Source organism: Scomber scombrus, chromosome 16 (assembly GCF_963691925.1).
Source record: "Scomber scombrus chromosome 16, fScoSco1.1, whole genome shotgun sequence".
NCBI classification, from domain to species: domain Eukaryota; kingdom Metazoa; phylum Chordata; class Actinopteri; order Scombriformes; family Scombridae; genus Scomber; species Scomber scombrus.
Genome location: NC_084985.1, coordinates 21,677,229 through 21,698,287, shown reverse-complemented (window position 1 = coordinate 21,698,287; position 21,059 = coordinate 21,677,229). Strand labels below are relative to the sequence as shown.

Below are 21,059 nucleotides of genomic sequence, written 5' to 3'. Positions count from 1 at the left end.
ACATAACTTTTAGGTATAGTTGGTTTAAAATATGTAATAAAAACATGATTGATAAAAAGCTAAATATGTGAAAGAGTTGCATTAAAACAAATGTAAAGACTCATACATGCTAACAAAAGGACAAAAAAGTGCATTTCACTCATACAAATGGTGCCAATGTTAAAATGTATTAACTACTGTATAGTATTCCTTTCATGTTGATGGAGCACATTAGCACGTCTTAAATGCTGCTGGACTATTACTTTGCTTCTGTTGTCGAAGAATCACATATAACATAAGTCATGGCCAGTATTATGGTGTGACTTTTCTACTAGGTGGGGCTACGGCTAAGCTAGCTCTGTATTTTGGCCAAAGTATGCACTGTCCAATGTAGCATAGTGTTAGCTGCTATTGGCTAGCTTCTTTTTTTTTAAGTATCTTTTGGTGGCCTCTTCACAATTGCTTTCACTTTAAAATTATCACCACAGTACTACAACAATACGTGTACATTTTTGCCTGCCTTCAAGAGGTAAATGTTGTCTAATGAGGAAACAGCAATTGGGTGCAATATTTTCCACCCCAGATCCAGTTATTTTCAGTGAAAAGTCAGACATACAGAAAAGAACACCCTTTGGCAGACAAAGATTGTAGGCAGCGCTTTTTCATTTGCTGTTGCACATTTCTGTAATTATGTATGAATTATGCAAGAGTAACAACTGAAATGTACACAAGACAATAACATTTATTTTACAGTGCCCAAAAGCTTCAGCAACACCGAATTCTACTTATGTTTGCATTTGTTTTGTGAATGATTGCTAACTAACCGGATCACCTAAATGGAACAGAGCCATTGTTAATGTAATTAGTCATCTACACATGTACTTTTCCTGCTATGTCAAGTCAAGATGTCTGCCATGTCTTTGCATCAATGGCACTGTCCTCGTTATACTGTATGGCCCCACAGTCGGGCTGAAAAACTACAGGCAATATGCTAATGTGCAGACATGTGAAATAACCGTTGATATAACAGTGTAAATGCAGCTTTCCGCTAATGTGGGTTAAATATCTAGAACATGCTGCGGCCTCATTACCATTCAAGCCGCATGCAGCCTCAGACAACTGCCTGGTTCCTTAATATTATCTGCTGTACTATTATGCCTGTAAGCATACTGTTGACTCCTACAGCCCTTTCTTTGTTTATATATATATATATATATATATATATATATATATTTATATATATATTTATAGATATATATATATATGTGTGTGTGTGTGTGTGTGTGTGATCGTGTGTGTGTGTGTGTTAGGCATCTGTCAACTATGGTCCACTCGTCACCAATGTGGTAATCCCATAAAAGCTGACAATGAGGCAAACCAGCCTTGAAATCACACACACACGCACACTGGCACATAGCCGCAGCGTTTGGCTTGAGCCGAGACTGTGACATGAAGGATGAGAGGAATAACCTATTCAATCTGGTGTGTCACTCAAATGCCTGCGTATCTCACAGTGTATGATACAGAGGCAATAGAAAGAAGATAGTAGATTTCTACAGGCTTACAGTGGGAGTGTGCAGCTGTGCGAATGCCTGAGTGTGTTACAGAGAGAGCTACATATCCTAGCTGACACATAGTTTGCTCTGGGGGGGTTTTCCTTGAGTCTGTCACATGCTGCACGTGAGTAGCAGGGGCGGGGATTATGCAAGAAGCTTTCTCCCTCACTCTCTCTTTCTTTCTTTTTTTTCATGCATCCCAGAAGGTGCCGGTTATGCCTTATCCAGCCTGCCTCCACTCCATCATAGAGCTTAATGGGCTGGGAGATGGGGTGTTACTGGGGCTGGGGCTGCATACACACTCTGGAGTGATCAACACCACCTGCTGTGTATTGCCCCTTGAAAATGAGCATTTGGATCCAGGGGCGGCAGCGTACATCTGAAATAATAAACAGAAAAAGGAAGCAGCTCCATTTACACTTAGACACAGTGAAAAGGCTCGGTGTGTTAGCATGTGGAATGCAATGTGGGTTTCTCCCGTTGGTATGTATGTGTGTGTATGAGCAGCATTTCAAGGCCAGAGGTTGTGATTATGCCCCCCAGCAGTATTTCAGATGCCAGCTGACAACACAATGTGGTCTCCCTCTCTACTGTTTATGTGAATTATATTTTTGTTGAACACTCATGTTGCTTTTTCTTTTTTCCCCAAAACATTTTTTTTTTTTTTTTTTACAGTGGGCTTTTTATTTTTTGGCAGATCCCTCCTTAATAGAGGTACCCTTACATATAAATTTGTAACACCTTTCTAATTTCAGTTCAAATATGTGCCACTACCCTAGGATATCTATTTGTGTTTATATTTTTAACAAACTGTCATTCCTGTGAGATTTAGCCAGCCTCATATTGATGAGGGGGATCCCCTTTGAACCCACCCACCCATTGGTGAAGGGGGTGGGGGCAGTGTACAAGGACCCCTGGATCCCCCAGGCCCTTCTCCAGGGGCCCCTTATTCATTATTTACGTTTTTAGTATGTACTTCATTTGTTCTTCAATTAAATATTTATCAAAATCAAAATTCATATATTTATTCTGTGCAATTCATCACTCCGCCGGTTGAGGAGTGATGAAGGAGTGGGCGGATGGGGGGGGCGCAGTCATGGTTTAAAGAAACCCCTCGTAAAGCGCATGCGCATGGATTTGAAGAGAATACGCCATATTGAATTCCCGTAGGAATCGACTAGCGTTTTTTCCCCCTGCTAGCGGTTATAGGGGCCACTTTATCAATGGTCCTTATTCGGTTTTAATGTTTAAAAACGTCTCTTTTCGTATTCCCCGGACAGCATAGCTACATTTTGAAAGGTCCAGGAGAAGGCGCAGAATCACGACGGGCTCGCCAGTGTGAGTTAGATACTTGTCGGGGAGGGGGTTTTTTAACCAGAGAGAGAAGTTGAATGGATCCGAGGGTAGCTTGGATTCAGCCCGAACAGAAAGGACCTGCGAACGCCTTATGGATGCACGTCTGGGAGACCTCTCAGGGAGTACGGACACTCTCCGCTCAGCAGCAGCAGCAGCTCCACAATCAAAACCACAACCAGTGCGTGAATATCGCTGCGCTGACTGTTTTAAAAAATGTGGCATCGAGCAAGATCAACGGCAGCAGCAGCCATCACAGCAGCAGCAGCAGCATCATGATGATGAACGGCACTGCGATGTCCAACGGGAACAACTCTTTCACCGCGGCTAACACTTCTCAACCAGGTGAGGGGAAAACCTTGCCCCAGAAGACGGGAGCTGCCTCTCCGTCGTCGTCCTCCTCCTCGCTGGATTCAGGGACGGACAGCTGCTCAGTAGAGAGGACTATGGGTGGAAATGTTAATAAAAACGTCGGGGGTGCCAATCTGCTCTTTAACTTGAGCGACAGCATAGACAATAATGTCAACCTTTACCATCACCTCAACAACCACCATCACCACCACCACCATCATCACCACCGTCACCTACAGGAGCAGCAATCGGCTCTCAATGTACAGCAGAATGGCGTAAAGCGTCACCAGGTTCACCCATCCGCACCTGTAAATCACACACACGGTCACCATCCAGGCCGGAGGAAAAGTGACAACAAGGCGAGCACTTATGGGATGAATTACCTGCTTTCTAACTGCACTAATGGTAATTATGCGAGCACTTGGACGCCCTGGAAGACGAGGAAGTACAACCCCGGAGTCCTCGGGTGAGTGGCTGAACGCCTCATAATGTCTTGCTCGCAGCTTTAATGGATGAAATACGTTGTTGGTTCTCGTGCAACTATGTGTATTAAATATCACGTTACACACCGCGTTATACGTTCGTTTCCCAACGCAGTGTTTAATACGACAGAGCATCCATTACACTGGAGTAAGGCTGTTTTAGCTGGATAGCAAAAAAAAAAAAAAAAAAAAGCTGCCGTTAGTTGGGTAAAGACACCGGCAGACACCGGAAGCTATGTGACATTGTGCTGAAGTTTGAATTAGGAGCTCCCAAAAAAAACCCAATAATTTGTATCAAATTGTTAAGACTAATAGTTAGGAGACACATCTTATTGAAATCACCCGTGTATCGAGTGGTGCTAATTTTAAATGTATGTATTTTTAAACGGCTTTAACCGGATGTGTTGCTTTGAACTGTTTCCCGTTTGTGAACTTGACTAAGCTAACTCAGCTAACTGACGTTAACGGTTCTCCCCCTTTTCAGCAACACACTCAAAGTTAGAAAACCAGATATTTAAACACGACATTTAAACCACTTTTTCTCGTGAAGCCAAAACATTTCTGATCAATTAGAAAGCAGAGTTGAAACGCTAAAATGGCTTATGAAAATAATGATAGAAGACCCTGCTCAGGTTTTAGCTAACGGGGTTGAATAACGCTGTAACTTGTGTAATGCTGGTGGAGTAACTTCTGTTCAGTAACTCTCTCCAGTGTGCCTGAGCTATTCCTGATGATCACCTCATCATAAAGCAGTCCCTCTCTGCACATGTAGGGCATGCTGAAAGTTTTATATTAAAGGAGCAATCTTTATTTTCAATGTTTTACTACTTTAAACTACGTTTTATTACAGAGTGATTGTGATGTAACGAAGCAAAACTTCGTAGTTGTCAGTAAGTTAAATGATGCTCATGTTCTTTACTCTGTTGTAGTCAATTATGAATAATTGGCTTTTTTTCCCTAAGAGTTATTTTGGTAGCAGTCACATTCTTCTCTTTTTTTCCAGTTCATTCTTTATTGGAGCTGTCCATCAGTGTGACATGACAGACAGGGGTGGGACTTGTACATAATTATCTATGCACTTATGTACATATTGCTATTGATTAAAAGAGACTGCTGCAACAATATTAATGTTTGTGAAGACAGTCTGAGTACAGCTTTACTAGTTTTTAGTTGCCTCTCAGTTTTTATAACAACCTCCTAATTTTAAAGGAGTTGCGGGTGTTGTGTAAATGCACATGGCCAAACTTGTTGACATAGTAAGAGCTGTGTAACTGAGCATGTACATATTAGAGTATATATTTTTAGTGTTATAATTATGGTTATTTTGCTCTGACAGAAGCCCCCCTCACAAGGCAAATGACCAAGGAATTTCCAAATGTGTTACAGGAACTTGTGATATTTGTAATGGCCGGTTGCACCCATCTGGGAATTTTCTGTACAAGGAATCGGTGTTCGTCATGAAAGCAGCTCCACTCGCTCGACGCCAAGTTGCCCAGCTGCGCTGACCTTTTTGTCGACGGAAATTTTTATGATTTTCGTTGATAATTTGATCCGCAAATCGTAAAAGAGCAACATCTTTCATTTGCTGTGGTAATTCGTTGTTCTACAACTTTTCTAATGCAAGTTTTGGCTTGTGCACTAGCAGCTCTTGCAGTGGTTTGCCTTCAGGGATGTCCTTTGAAGTCCCTACAAAGAGGGATTTTGCGTCCCAAATTGAAAATACAATGGTTGCTTCACTCTTGCGGGATTGAAATTCTGGGGATTTGGATTTGATTAATAGAAAACTATCTGTTAAACACATCTACTCTAAGATAGATACAGGGCTGTAGTGATAGTGTGGTCATAGACTGCAACAGTGAACCCTGTTGATCACTTACGTATAGTGTCCTGAAGTTATAAAATAATGACGTTTGACTCTAAACCTGTGTCAAGGACGGCTGTAGTAACACTTATTTTGACTATGGGGGGCCCAACAATACCTTTGCCCTCAGTCAGTGGCATGTATGGGCCCTGGCCTAACTGGCTTGCTGGCAGAGAGTTTTCACTAAGGATTGGGCACATGGGCTGACTGCATTTCCTCCAGGGCTCTGGTAATTGATTGTGACAGTCTCCCTGTTCTGTATTTCACACTGACATCATGGCATGCATTCCTAGAAAAATGAATGGCCACGGGGTTGAACAGAGATCCACTGTTCTGAGGCATTTGACTGGTCCGAAACCTTTACATTTTATGTGCCCCTCTGCTGCCAAACACAAAAAACCATATCTGCAATAACAATAAGACTGTGTAACTGTGAGTAATATGTCCCACAGCGGTTCACTAAGCTCTTTTTCACATCCCTCTCAAAACCTTGGTGCACAATCAAAAATCATTGTTTGTGAGGACCAAACGTCCTCAGTGATGTTAAGATAAGAATTCTCCAAAGTCACCATCCGTCCTTACTATGACCCCCTGTAGTACTTGCTTATTTCTGGGTAAGTGGTTTGGTGGAGGGTTAGGGTTACAGTTGTTAATGCATAGGACTTGCTTTAGGCAGGTTAGGTTAGGAAACAAGCTTTGACTCAAATGACAATTGATCCTTAAAAAAATATGTGATTTTTGATTCTGGTTTCACATATTTATGACTCTAAAATAGTGTTAATTAAAAAAAGGGGGAAAATATCTTCAAACAGCTATAAATTAAAGGACCAGTGTGTATGATTTAGTGGCATCTAGTGGCGAGGTTGCAGATTGCAACCAACTGAATACGCCCTTCCCCTCACCCTTCCAAGCATGTAGACTATAGACTATACAGTGGCCACAAAGCACACAAAACAAGACAAAAAAACACTGTTTAAGTCCTCTCTAGAGGCGGTGTTTGGTTTGTCTGTTCTGTAGAAACATGGTGGTGCAACATGTCAGGCTCCATGTAAGAGGAAAAGCCCTCTATGTAGACATAAAGGGTCCATTCTTAGGTAACAAAAACACAACAATTGTTAATTTCAGGTGATTACACACTAATTAAAACGTACTAATAAATGTTGTGCTCCATTTCTGACAGGTCGGCTCCACTAGATCCCGCTAAATTCAACACACTGCACCTTGCACCCAAGCTTCAGACATGTCCAAATCAGTCGAGTCTAGTTTATACTCAGCCAATTTCAACATCAGTGCCAATATTAATCCAGTGTATTGCTGTACATCCTGTTCTTCTGCTAATCTGACAGGGTTTAAAGTAAAGTAGAAACATCGACTACACAATAGAGTATTTCCAGTAGGATGTATTATACTGTTACTCTGCTTTCCCAGCTCACCAGAACAGTGATAACAAGGAAGCATATCTTGGGCCATCTGGAGAGGGGTTTTTTTTTTCTTCCTTTTTTCCTAATAGCATGCCAAATCTCATATCTGTGTTTAACTTGATTTTTTTTAGAAGATTTCCTCATCTGATTGTTAGTTCTGTACAAGTTTGCAATAAAAAAAAATACAAAACACTCCAAAACGGGAGATATGTTTCATATCATGTACAGTCTGGTTTCTCGGTCCAGGTGTCATAACGGTGGCACTGCATGTAGTGTAAGTGTTAATGAGGTGAGAATAACCCTTGTTTGTCTCTGTTTTTTAATACCAAGACTCCACGAGGAGGTGATGGACTTCTATAACTTCATGTCTCCACGACCAGAGGAGGCAGCTATGAGGAAGGAGGTGGTGAACCGGATAGAGATGATCATCAAGGAGCTGTGGCCCACTGCAGATGTAAGATACACACATTTATATATACACCTCTGTTTATTTGGATCAATTCTCCACCTCAGTCGGGATCTTTATACTTTAGAGGGTGATCTTTTAAATCATACAGGGCATTCTTGGAAGGGGGTGGGGGTTATTGGCACGCTGACAAACGTTGATCTCAGTTGCTCATAAATCACTGTTGAGATGCTGTTTTTTTTTTACATCGGTTTATTTTAGGTCAGACAGTGTTTGTACAAGACAATACCAACATATTGTATATTTATACTGGGTTTTTTTTTGTTTCATATACTTTTACAGGAGTTTATGTAGGTGAGTCAGAATTTGCAGAACTTTTATTTGTCGTTATCTTATTGGTTAGTTAGGTCAGATCGTTTTGAGTGGTCTGCCTGCTTAGAAGACTGTGAAACATGCTAAAATGTACAGGATTTTTTAAGAGACTGTGACTGTGAAGACACTTATTAAGTAAAGATAGTATAAGTTGTAACACCTTTGCTGCAAGTTCTACAAACAGACTTTTTGTAATCATATTTTTAGTGTATTTCTATTTCCTCGTGCAGCATTAACTTTAAAAGCGCACTGATTTATATTTGGAGGCCCTTGCTCTTTATAGAAGTAGAATAAGTAGAGTATCTCGCAGCAGGTTGGGTAGTGCTGTTCAGCAAGGTGAGGGTTGATGTAATGCCTCTTCTCATTACTTAATCATGTAAAACACACGCGGCGGTGATTTGTTGTCTGCCAGTCTCTCTCTCTCTCTGCCCCCCACTTCCAGTGTGAGCCAGATTGTCAGGTAAATGGATCAGGCCTCTGATTTGTACCAGCTCGCTTTTCATTTCAACCTATTAATCCCGGCCTGTCTTTGTGCTATTGCCCTGTCGTATTTCCCAGACGGGGGGGGGAAAGAACTCCAATCGGCTTCCTTTTTGGAGTGCTTTCACCCGCAGACCCTAAACAGAGCGTACCATCACCACTGCCCCCCCCCCCCCCCCCCCTTCCAGTTGGTCATTGTATACTTAATTTGGCAGCGATGTCAACTTGGCAACGTGTATCGTCTCTGAAGTGGAGGCCGGAAATACCTTGTTCCTGCTAGTTTGCAAACATTTCAGCCGCTTATATACATCGTCACCACAAAACAAGCTGTTGTGCGATACAGGATCTCTACTGACAAAAGCTCTTCATGGTTAGACTGCGCTACAATGTGAGAGACCACGAGAAACAGGTGTTTGATTCTCTCGGAGTCCCACATTTCCTCTATAGTATCCTCATGGCTTGTCGTTGATATTTGCTCCCCATGTTCATATTTTAACACTTCATTGTGTTTCTGCAGGTCCAAATATTTGGCAGCTTCAGCACAGGGCTGTACCTCCCAACCAGGCAAGACCTTATTATTTATAATGAAAGAAAACTGCTAATGAGCATTCTATATTTGGCACGTTTCGGTTGTTAAGTATTTTAATTGTGACTGTTCGTTTTTTCTTTTTTTTTTCTCCCCCCTCAGTGACATCGACCTCGTGGTGTTTGGGAAATGGGGGCGCCCCCCGCTGCAAGAGCTGGAACAAGCTCTTCGCAAGCATAACGTTGCAGAACCGTTCTCCATTAAAGTGCTGGACAAGGCCACAGTGAGTAATCTGCCATGCTGGTTCGTAGCAACACACGTCCATCAGACACAGGAGCGATTTTTTTTTTTATCAAAACGAGCTTCGACGCCACAATACCAAACAGACTTGTGTCATAGAATTGTTTTACGGCTCATTTGAAATATTTGCTTTCATTTCAATCTTATTAAATGTTTTTATTCTTAGATTTTGTGATAATATATCAGCTTCAGTTAAGGGGAAACCAAGCAGGGAATTGGAACAGCCAAATCAAAATTTGGCAGCACTCTTAGAAAAGTTCTGTCAGACTTTAAATGGTCAGTGAGGAGTGTAAAGCTTTGGCACATTCGCTCTTTTTATCTGCAGCTAAAAGAGGTGCACTAACCTGCGTGACACAATTAGTGTCTTCCATCTGTTTGCATGATAGGTGGCGTATTCTGCCAGCTGTGGTGGACTTAATGGTCGTCTTCCTGTTTAACAGAATATACTGGTTTCTGTTTTCTGCCGTCTATAAAATGAAAACACCAGTGAATGGTCAGGCTATTATTCCACAGATCCAGAAAAATGCATAAAAAGCCTCAATGCGGGTCATGTGGGCCTCCGCTGCGGTGAAGTCAGCTAGTGTTTATAGCAGCAGTCGTAGAGTAGTCGTTTTGAGAATAGTAACTCGGGTAGCACGCACAATCATCCTGTGGGGTGTGCACACGACCAGGAAAACCGCTGCCAACTTCAATGTTGTTTTGACAGAAACGATAATTACTTTACGGTTGGATTATCATTTTGTATGAGCTGGTTTCTTTAGAAAATGTGATCTAAAAGACTTGCCAGTAAGCGCACACGCTCATGTTGGTTTTTTTTTCTTTCTTTAATCTCCTCAGGTGATGGCTTGAGCATAATGTTTGTTAACACGCGTCACTTCTTCTTCTCTCAGGTGCCAATCATAAAGCTGACAGACCAGGAGACCGAGGTGAAGGTGGACATCAGTTTCAATGTGGAGACCGGAGTCAAGGCGGCGAGCTTCATTAAAGACTACGTTAAGGTGCGTCACTGTCAGAATCCACAGGTTACAGTGATAAAAGTCCAGTTTTCTCATGCAGTTTGAGGTCCCTGTGTGAATTACAGCCACTGACATGAGTTTAAACCTCTAAAACATCAAGTAATCTGATTAGAGTTGTGACAAAAGATTATCATCATTGATTAATCTGACAATTTATCATTTGGTCTGTTAAATGTCAGAAAACTGTGTACGGTGACTTTTTCAACCTGCTTGTTAAGTCTGAGACAGAAATCCCAGAATGTATCATTTATGATGAATTAACACAACAGAAAAGCAGCAAATTTTCAAATATGGGGGTCTTAATCCATCAATAAACACTTAATAAATTACTTATACGGTTAGGTAAGTTAATAACATACACAGTGAGGAACGTATACATGCACCGTGTTCTGCACTGTCATTTTCCTGCTTTTTTGTCCTGTGCCTGTAAATGAAATCAAGCTAAACATGTTATTAAAGCAATACATAGAAATGGAGGAAGAGAGCAGCAAAAGGTCACATGGATATATTTAAATTTAAAAAAAAAAAAAAAAACCCACCAGAGGAGTCACATAATTGCCATTTTACAGTGGGGTCTATATACAGAACGTTGGAAATTCCCTCTGTGAATGAGGCAACGATGCAGTTCAAAGCGTTACACTTTACTTCACTCCAATCTCGTATTGGCTCATATCATTTCCAGAGTGAAGCTGGAACAGGCAACAGCAACAGCGCTGGCTATAATCTCCACTTAAGTCAAACTGAGTCTGTGTGTAGATGAGAAGCTGCCAAAATCTACGCAGCAAAGGTGAATCTCAGCCCGTGGCACTGACAGAATTGTTGCTGGAGGTGGATTTCTGCCTGCTTCAGTTACGCTTTTAGTAGCTAATGCAGTAGAGGAATTCCAGGTGCTAATGTTCCAGCCAGCTGTCAGGTTTTGGCTTTTGTCCTTTTGTTGCTGTTGCATATTTGTATTACATTTCTCTGGGAATACATGTCACAGCTTGAAAGCCTGCTGTTGACAACCGCACTCAGCATTAATCCAGCGATAGCTGATTTGGTTAATGTGCAGGCGAGACACACTCCAGTCCAGTCTTGTCTCATTGAGAGGTCATCATGCCAGTTGGATCAGCGTGCCTCCAAGTCTCTTTCGCACTTCTTAAAAGCATATTTTAGAAGTCAACCAAGCCCCTGCTGCTGCTCCACTGGCACAGATCTCACAGACACAAACTGCCAGGAGGTTATTCTGCCTTTTCTATTGGAAAATGAACAGTTTTGTAATTCCTATTCCCAGCTCCTCTGGGGGTTTTCAGCACATTATCAAGTCACAGGCCCTGGGAAGCTTCATTGAATACCTTTTTTAGAAAATGTGGCCCAGTTGGAAGCTAGATACATATTTGCACTGAATTTAAATGACAACAATTCAACTGCATCTACTTATTAAAGAGAAATTGGATTGAATCTGTGATTTTTCTCAATAGTCAAGGCTTCAGCAGGGAGTTTGTGAGATGTAGTTTGCATAGATTTACATTTTAATGCCCAAAAGCTACTGAATTAAATCATGTTTTGCAAAAATTAAATAGACTTAAATAGGGAATAAAATAATAATTTAATTGAATGGAATCACCAAATTAAATAGCAATTTAGCTAAAGATTCATACCCCTGAAGGACAACATTACATCCTTATAATCATTTGGATAATTTGCTCTCCCATTTGAATTACCTCTGAATCCTATATACTTAATCTGAAAGCATCACTTCTCCTCAGTGTGTCATTCAACCAGAACCAGACTCCAGTTTTTAATCTACCTTTTTCTTAAAATGTATTCCTTCACTCTTTTCTCTCTGCTCTAGTCCACAGTTTGACGCCTGTCTCTTCTTCCACTTTCAGAAGTATCCAGTGCTGCCTTACTTGATCTTTGTACTGAAGCAATTCCTGCTGCAGAGAGATCTAAATGAAGTCTTCACCGGGGGAATCAGCTCTTATAGCCTCATCCTCATGGTCATCAGCTTCCTACAGGTGCAGTAACACACAGATACACACCTCTAAAGGGGAAAACATGTAGGATGAGGAATCAGCATTAGTGCAGTTTGGAGTTGTAGTGTTTTTGATGTTTTTGATGATACAGCACACGTGACAGTACAATAGCTGCAGTGCTATTGAAATATATTTGCATAGTTTTGGTGTATTAATGCATAATAATCATGTCTCCACGTCCTTGCTCTCCAGCTCCATCCTCGTATCGATGCCAGGAACCCCAAGGAGAACCTGGGCGTCTTGCTGATAGAGTTCTTTGAGTTGTACGGCCGCCATTTCAACTACTTGAAAACAGGGATTCGCATCAAAAATGGTGGCGCGTACATAGCCAAAGAGGAGATAATGAAGTCCATGACAAACGGATACAGGCCATCTATGCTCTGCATAGAGGACCCGCTGCTTCCAGGTGTGTATACAATGATTACAGTCAAATAACATACAGTAGATAGCTGTCTGTAAGAACAAATAGCTCTGCAAACTGCAGTTTTCAGCAGAAGTACATCATCACAGAGACTAGAAGTGAGTCAGGGTAAGACTGTAAGAGATTCAATGTAATAGACAGTTTCAAACCACTTTTCTTTTAACACTTACAAGCATCATTGAGACAGAAACATTTCTAAAGGCAGGAAATTGTATTACAACGTTGGCAATGAAAGATAGACCATGATCAATGAGTCAACAAACCAGTTTTCTTTGATAGAAAGAAAAGTCATGATGAAAAAGTGAACCTTACACAGATAAAGATTTAATGTATTTGCACACATTTTCTTTGTACCAATCTTCTTAGATTCAAAAGCTTCAACCAGATAATTTAATGACCTGTAGTTGCACCAGTGGTAATACCATTTTAGGTTATGAATACATTATGCGAAATATTTGACTTTTGTGTCATAGAGGCTTATAGTTTCTGGTTTAAGAAAATATATAACATTTTAAAAAGTTAAAATGATAATCCATTATAATTAATTGTGTTGTCTCAAAAGGATTTGACAATTCCTTATTTTAGTGCCATCCGGTGGTAGTTTTTAAGAATTACACTGTAGCAAACAGCTACAGGACACAGAATAAATGGGTCAGATGCCACGTATAGACTGCACCCGTTCTTACCTGCATTGTTCTATTTTTTCTACAAACACAGGTTATTCCATTAGAATAAGTGGATATATGCAATAATCACTTACAAATTGTACACCTGTTGTCTTTAATATCTGAATTTCATACTGTTTGACACATTAAAGTATCGTAATGATTGACCACAGAACACTTTTTGGCCATACGGTGTAATATTAAATATCAAACTGAATGAATGTTTATAGAAAGGTTGAATATTACTCAGACCTACCCATAGAGGTTACTTTAGTCTTTACCTTACTGTTTACGATTGCATTGTGTTTGTCTTGCCTTCATATAGGTAATGACGTTGGCAGGGGTTCCTACGGTGCCATGCACGTCAAGCAGGTGTTTGACTATGCCTACACTGTCCTGAGTCATGCTGTGTCACCGCTTGCACGGTCGTATCCCAACAAAGACTGTGAAAGGTTAGAATCCAGTCCGCTTTTAACAGCGCTGAAGGTACCGTAGATAAAAGTGGCACTTTGCTAAACTCTCCCCTCTTCTCCCCGCAGCACCTTGGGCAGGATAATCAGGTTGACCCAGGAAGTGATCGACTACAGGGACTGGATCATTAATAAGTGGGGGGGCAGGGATCTGGCACGGACGGATAACAGAGGTACAATTCCGCAGACTGCAGTATACAATCCTGTAATGAGGAAAAAGCTGCCTGTGCTGTCAGCGATAATGTCCTGAGAGGAGATTCTGGATAAATGATTATTCTGATGCCGACTTCATTAAGCAGATAATTTTCATCAGTTAAAACAGAACTTCTTCATTAAATCACAAACCAGAGTCAAGGATGTTTAATAGTCTATGATAGCAATAGAAAATATGAAACTGTGACAATCTATAAATGATAAAATCCACAAAGTAAAATGAGGATTTTTTTTTGTGTTCGGTTTTTTGGGTCCCATCCATCCTGAGCTCTTCTTTTTCTTTTCTAGTTTCCCTTCCCAAGGAGCCGGTTTCGGAGCAGGAGCCCGGCTGCGTGCACGGTGGCAGTGTCAGCTCAGAGGAGCAGCAGAGGGACTCGGTTTCGCCTCACAGCGCAGACTCCCCCATGTCCATCTCCAGCCCCCAGCAGCACTCATCAGCCTCCTCCGTCTCCTCGCTCTCTGGATCAGACAACGTAAGGACACACACATACACATCTGCTATGTGTATTCTTAATGGCAGATGGAAGCATGCAGTGTTGCTCAAATAAATTCTGACATTGACATAACAGCTACCATGTTGAACTCCTGTATGTATGCATAATTCAGTCTCCTGACAGCATGAAATGCACCAGCACTAGCTGGTATGACACACATATGACAAACTGGTAAATTTGACTGACTTATTTCCAACATAACGATGTAATACTGTCACCCACTTCACATAAAAACATGCTCTATTGCCTATTTTATTGTCTTCTGCCCGGCTAATGGAAGCACATTCAATTTGCATCTTATTTTATTTTATTATTTAGATGAAAACACACAGAAGCTCAAAGTGACTTACTCTTTGTCAGCCCCTCTCCTCATCTCTGCCTCTTTTGTGCGTTTGGCAGGACTCTGATTCTACGTTGCCGTGCCCAATCCCTCATCACGCCCTGCCTCCATACGCGTCTTTCACGCCCCTGGGCCTGGCTCTACCGCCAGGCCTCAGCATGGGCACGGGCAAGCCCGGCATGGGAGGACACCATCTGCTCATGCCTCCAGGCTCACAGGTGGGCACACAGCAAAGGAGACAGACACTGTAGATCAGGGGCGGGCGAGAAAGAACGGTTTCACATAAGAATTAAGATTGAAAAATAACGAAAGATGCAAAAGTCAACTGCGAGAACGGTGCAGCACCCGGACGGTCTTTAGCTTGCTCATGCTAGTGTTATCTTTTAAGTTCATCTTCAAGAAAGGCAGCAGTTGCAAGCATTTAAAAAAAATGTAATTTAATTTTTTGTGAGATGAACGTGAAGTATATTGTAACCTTTCTACGCCATCGCTCATAGACTTAACGTTAGCAATCAAGAATCTATTCTAAATCCAATCAACACCCAAGTATTGTGTAATAACAAATCAAGAGATAAGCCTTATCTCAGGTGTACTATAGACTAATTTTAATAAGACCACAGATGCAAGTTAGGAACAGTATATATAGTTTTTCTCTTACCTGTCACTAATTATTACTCCTCTCATCCTCCAGGCTCGCGTCTCACTGCCCGGTGGTCTAACCATGCACTCCATACCTGGCAGACAGGTGTGTATAGACACCGGGCTCCCTCCCTTCTTCCACATGCACCCCCAAGCCCATGCTCATGCCCCCGCCCCTTCCAGCCCCCAGCCTCAGCCCAGCCCCCACTCCAGCCACACACACAAGGTAGGAGCCGGATGCCACAAAAAACACACTCAAATGCACTGTCAAGACAAACCTTGTGTCACACACACACACACACACACACACACACACACACGTCTTTCCATCTCATTCTCTTGTCTCCCTTCAGCAGTTCTCTGTCAAGAGTTGTTGTTTTTTTTCTCTCTTTTCACACTTATTTATCTCTCTCCTCACTCTCTTGAGACTAGTTGTGTGGTACGTTACATTAAAATTGCAATTGCCATCTGTAATCCATAACTGATAGTAAATAATAATGCTGCAGCTCTGAGGCCTGATGTTGCGACATCTGCTTGGTCCTTGTTGCCATGGGAAACAAACTAAACTGCCAAAGAGGGCGTTCTTACTAGCAAATAAAGAGCTGATTAAATGTGATATAAAATTAAATTAAAATTAAAAATGTCCATAAGGGCTTATTTTGTCACATTACAGTGTTATACCTATGATAACTGGTTAACGTATTGTGTTTGTTTGTTTGCCCATCCCATTTGAATATGGACATGGGGGGGGGGGGGGATTAGTCAGTATACATAACTAGAACCAATGTTTAATTCCATTATCAAACGAAATAAATGAGCAAAGATGGTTTCCTTTTGAGCTCATCATCATTTTTTCTATGTGCTCCTCTTCTTCTCTCTGCCTCCTCAGAACCAAGTCAAGTTCAACGTGAAGGGCTTCCACAACCCGCCTCTGGTCAACAACGCTGTTCTGACTAACCGCGGACACACACACGCTCACTCGCACACACAGTATACCCGCAACACTTGGCGGCGCAGAAAGAGGGACAGCCTACCGGTTAGCCTCAGCAGATAGAAACCACTCCCCCCAACCCCCCCCCCCACACCCTTCAGCCCTCACTTTTTCCTCCCTCTCCTCTCTGGCTGCAAACCCTGGCTCTTCATTCGTCTCGAAGGAGGATGGACAGGCAGACAGAGGACCAGAGACCAGCAGTTTTCATTCTGGGGCTGCCACGACATGGAACAACAGCCCTCAGCTCTGCATCTTCCTCCTACTATCTAAACCTTTCCATTTCTGCATGACTTTTGTTCACACTTTTGTAGTTTTTCCAGTATTATGTTACTGTCAGTATTTTGTTTTCCTCATCTTGTTTCAGGTCTATTTCCGTTACTTTTTGGTTTATAATTCGTTGGACTTGGGGGTGAAGCCATTGCCAAGTTGACTTGACCTCGTCTTGACCCTCGCAGCCAAGCTGCCTGAGGTTCAGTGTTACTATTTTTTCACAGTTTATACACTTAAGAACAACCGGTTTTTCATTTTTTGTGCAATAATGTTTTTTTTTTTTTAAAACTAAAGTAAATGCTTATTTAATTTTGTGTGTGTATATGTAAAAGCATTTTTTATACAATTATTTTATTTTTGTAGAGTTTTTAATTTTGTTTACGAAACCTTTCCCCAGGCAACATCTCTGGAGTGTGTGTGTGTGCGCGCATGCGTGTGTGTGTTCATTCGTTGATATTTTTGTCTGTGGGTGTGTGTGTGCACCTTTCTGTTATCAGACTGAGATGGACACCAGGTCAAAGGCCCCTCCTCTTCCTTTCTCCCCCCTTTTCCTCGTGTTGTTCAGTGTGATAAAGAGAACCAGGAACCGAAAGGGATAAGGAGCTCTTATCTCGCTATCCCTTTCATTTTCCTTCATCTGACTTGTGAAAATAGGCGAGGTTAACATAAAGTTCCCTGTGGAAGTTTTGTTCCTCGGACTAGTTAGTCCAAGGCATCCTGAAGGGAAGTGGAGGGATGAAAACTGCACCCTGCGATATCCTGAGAAATGAGGGGAGAGGATGTAATTCTGTTTTTGGCCTAAAAGAGGTAGCTCCTGGGCATTGCCACCTCAAGATTGTGTACCTCTGTATGTATGTTCTGTATGTGTGTCCCTCGTGGGACTGTGCTGTTGCCATATTTCGTCAGTTGGGGGAAAGTTGGCAGTGGCCTGCTCGTCTTTCTCTCCACTGGAGGTTTTTTTTTTTTTAAGCTAAAGCTTCCAGACAGTGCAGGATTGTGGCCCGAGAGAGCCTGTTCTGTTAAACATATATGCTTATGTGTTTTCATTTTTGTGCTTGTCCCTTTTTATTACATGTTGTATGAGGGTTGGGGCCATAGAAGGCAACAGTTTAAATGACTTGAATTTGAAGAAAAGATTAAGATAAGAGGGCAGAAAGCCACTGATTCCAGGTCAGTGAACTCCTCAGTTTTTCGCTCTCTCTACTCGAGGGACGCGGTTGTGGAAATCTGACCCCAGAGCGGAGCTCAACTTTTGCCCGCAGCTGTAAATCAGTGCAGACCAACACTACGATGCTCAGCGATAAGGTTTTTTCTTTCTCCTTTGTCGTCCTGGACAAAGGAGAAGGAGGGATGGGGAGGGGTCTTCCTGAACCCTAGGAACCTAGTGAAAGGGAATTATATTTTGATTCCATTCAGGAATCTTGTGTATATTTGATTGCCAGGTACTTCCGCTAATTGTTTGCAATGCCTTTCATTGTGTTTACTCGGAGTGTGTGTAGATTGTTTTTCAGCGAGCACACCGTGTCACACTAATACACACACACACTCACAGACAGGACTGTCGAAGGCTGTGACTCGCCCCAGAACACTACACACGCTGGTGTTATTACTATGCAAGTGGATTATTCTAATTATCGTGTCAAACTCTTTGTCTTTTCCGTTCGGGGGGTTACTTCTCATGTGATGAATGCTGCTTGTTGGACTGGAGTAAATGTTACTGACGGTCAGACTCGCAAGCCAGCTCACGTGAACTGCAACCCCATCCCCCTCAATCCCCACCCCCCCACCAATTGTATTTGTATGAAGGTCCTGATATGTTTCAAAAGTCTAGTTTTTTACATCTATCAGTCAAATGTAAGGAATGGGGGATGTTAATGTCAATGGTTGGGTCTGAGTCTGTGTAGCGTGTGACATAGTTAAACGTGTGGTGTGTGAGAACGTATCGAGACTCATGACTCGCCATCACAGGTTTTTTTAATCAGACGCCCGATGGTTCATGAGCAAGTGCACCCAGAGAGCGACTTGCACTCTACAGGTGCACTTCTACTACAGGGCCAACCTGTCCACCAACAATTCTTTACCTTTTACCTGAGATTCTATTAAGTACGGTTACACTACATTTCTCTTTTTTTTTTCTTTTAAGAAAACTATGGCAACTCTGATCTGTCAGTCAGAACTGCACCTGGCATGAGTTTGATCTCTGATGAAGGGCTTCTGTTTTGGCTGATAGCTCACATGCAGATCTGATTATGAGCTAATCATCACCTCCAGCTAGAGAAATTCCTTTTACATATAATGATTTGACAAAAAAATAAACTCGGATGCCACAGACTGCCAGAAAGGGGATGTGTTTTTTTCAGAGTCATGCCCAGACATACTACCAGATGCTTTCACCTTTTTTACATTTTTTTTATGGATAATTATTTTCCAAATAATTCTTTCCTTGGGGAGGTGATCACGATGGCGCATAAAATGCTCCGTTACATGCAAACCTTGCCCATTGAAGATGGACAAAAAGGTGGATGTAGCCTGTGTAACCCTTCCAAACTGCATCCCTGACAGTCGTGTCTGCTTTTAAAGATCAGAACCAGCATTGATGAGAGGCGATAAATTAAACTGGTGTTGGCGGGGTGGTTGACTGGGTTAGAGTTGCCTGCATCTTCACAGCAAAGACTGACATGCATTATCCTAGGAAGTCTGTATGGATTAAAATCTCTGTGCATCTCAGTCGTCCAGTTTAGCTCACTCTCCGTTTCACTTCCACCCTACACTCCTCATCATTTTCAGCTTTCACTGATGGAAACGGTTAAACAAAAGGTCTCGGTCATGCTCTACCACATTGCCTTCACTTTTTCAGATTGGTGTTCAAAGTGAGGGGGAAAAGGAAGCAACGGAGAGCAGCTGGGATGGCTAAGATTTTGGTGTACACATGTAGGTGCAATGTAACTACCCCCCATTGCAATACAATGAGGGATTTTAAACTGGCGGCTGCTGTTTTGAAGTAAGGTAGCAGCCCCTCTATGTCCTGGCTGATTCATGTGAGCAGTGGCCCTCAAAATGGTCGTCATGCAACCGGTGGCCAGAGGAAACCACTGCCCAGCTTTTGTTTTTTTGGGGTTTATTTTTTTGACATTTTTATGTAAATATATTTTTTTCTATTTTATTTTTTAATAAACATTTTAAAACTGCCAGTCAATGTGTGCGTGTGTGTTTTGTTTTAGTGATAATACAGGACTTACATCTACTTGAAATATAATTTTTTTGGCCACTTGGGGGCAGTGTAACAACCTGCAAACAACCATATAAACTCATAAGGTGTTAGTCAGTAGTTGCCCTTTTTGCTCATTATTCAGACACAGCAACGTTAGCATTAATTTAAAGTCAAGTTTCTGACCACCTGATGTCATATATAAGTAATTCTGGTAACTCTTTGTAGCTATATTTTACAGATTTAGCTGCTAAATGCTCAACTTGCAAGGTGCTGACTTTCTCTTGTTTGGTGCTGAGCAGGTAGCTGATCTGGACTTACCAGAGCTTTAGCCCTGAAAACAGCTGCTAACTGCATCTGGAAACAAGGCTAATGAGTGCAATGACACTCTAATTAACTAAAAGATGCTAAAATGCTCCTTAAAGCTGATAAGTACTGCAGAATTGTGATATTTCTCTGTGGGTTTGTCACTGACCCTTCTCACATAGTAATTTAACCTATCACTGATATAAAAATATAGATTGGTTTAGCTTTTAATTTGTCATATTTCCTTGAAAGTACACCTGTTTGTTTCTGACTGTTCTAAATTCATGGCGTTTGTAGTTCAAATAATGCCTATGTGGATTTGATATATCTTTCAGTTAATGTGCGATTCTTCTAAACAACACTAGGTGGTGGGCATCGACTGTTTATTGGTGCTGAATTAAGAGACCCACTCAGACATAAATCTGCTCTACACTGTCACAGTGGCTGGTCTCCTCAATAGGCTTAAACCCCCAAACCAAATATAGTGGCATTAACTCCACGATGCCAGACTTTGTCCACAAGCTTCCCACTCAGTCACACCAGGCCTTCAGGGGACTTGCCTGACCTCAGTGGATGTCAGGTGTGAAGAGTCTGGTTAAGGATTAAGTGTTCTGAACTTGCCTGTCTGTTCTGACAGTGGTGCTTCTCATTATAGATAAGAATCAATCCAACCAACTGTAGTGACCTCTGAATAGGAATGGACCTGAATTACTCAAGAGGCTTGAAAAGATTAGACTTTGGTTGAAGTAGGTGAAAGGGTCCAAAAAGCAGGGGAATTTGAACTGTAAAGCAGCTACCTGTTCATAGTTTCCACGTCTGGATTAGTGTTCAAAGCCAAAGTGAGAAAGTGAACAGCATAGGAAAGAAGATGAAGAGGTTGGAATCAAAGGTTTCTCAGAGGAGGCAGAGTGCTCACAAGGT

The 21,059-nt window shown here is 41.8% G+C and overlaps 1 protein-coding gene across 1 annotated transcript; it reads left to right on the top strand.

Annotated features, from left to right (window-relative positions):
- The first annotated feature begins 2,715 nt into the window (after positions 1 to 2,715).
- On the top strand, positions 2,716 to 19,808 carry tent4a (terminal nucleotidyltransferase 4A). The gene is made up of 13 exons (XM_062436051.1): positions 2,716 to 3,705; positions 7,334 to 7,457; positions 8,779 to 8,825; positions 8,950 to 9,070; positions 9,978 to 10,085; positions 11,975 to 12,103; positions 12,314 to 12,527; positions 13,533 to 13,659; positions 13,747 to 13,850; positions 14,179 to 14,363; positions 14,784 to 14,942; positions 15,416 to 15,589; positions 16,253 to 19,808. The coding sequence occupies exons 1-13, from the start codon at positions 2,927 to 2,929 to the stop codon at positions 16,415 to 16,417; spliced, it is 2,436 nt and encodes an 811-aa protein (XP_062292035.1). The 5' UTR covers positions 2,716 to 2,926; the 3' UTR covers positions 16,418 to 19,808.
- The last annotated feature ends 1,251 nt before the right edge of the window (positions 19,809 to 21,059 follow it).

Excerpts from the sequence above, each read along its gene's own strand:
- tent4a (XM_062436051.1), top strand. The coding sequence starts at position 2,927 with ATGGATCCGAGGGTAGCTTGGATTCAGCCCGAACAGAAAGGACCTGCG. Across the intron at positions 13,851-14,178 it reads GGCACGGACGGATAACAGAG|TTTCCCTTCCCAAGGAGCCG; the intron begins GTACAATTCCGC and ends TTTCTTTTCTAG. Across the intron at positions 14,364-14,783 it reads CGCTCTCTGGATCAGACAAC|GACTCTGATTCTACGTTGCC; the intron begins GTAAGGACACAC and ends TGCGTTTGGCAG.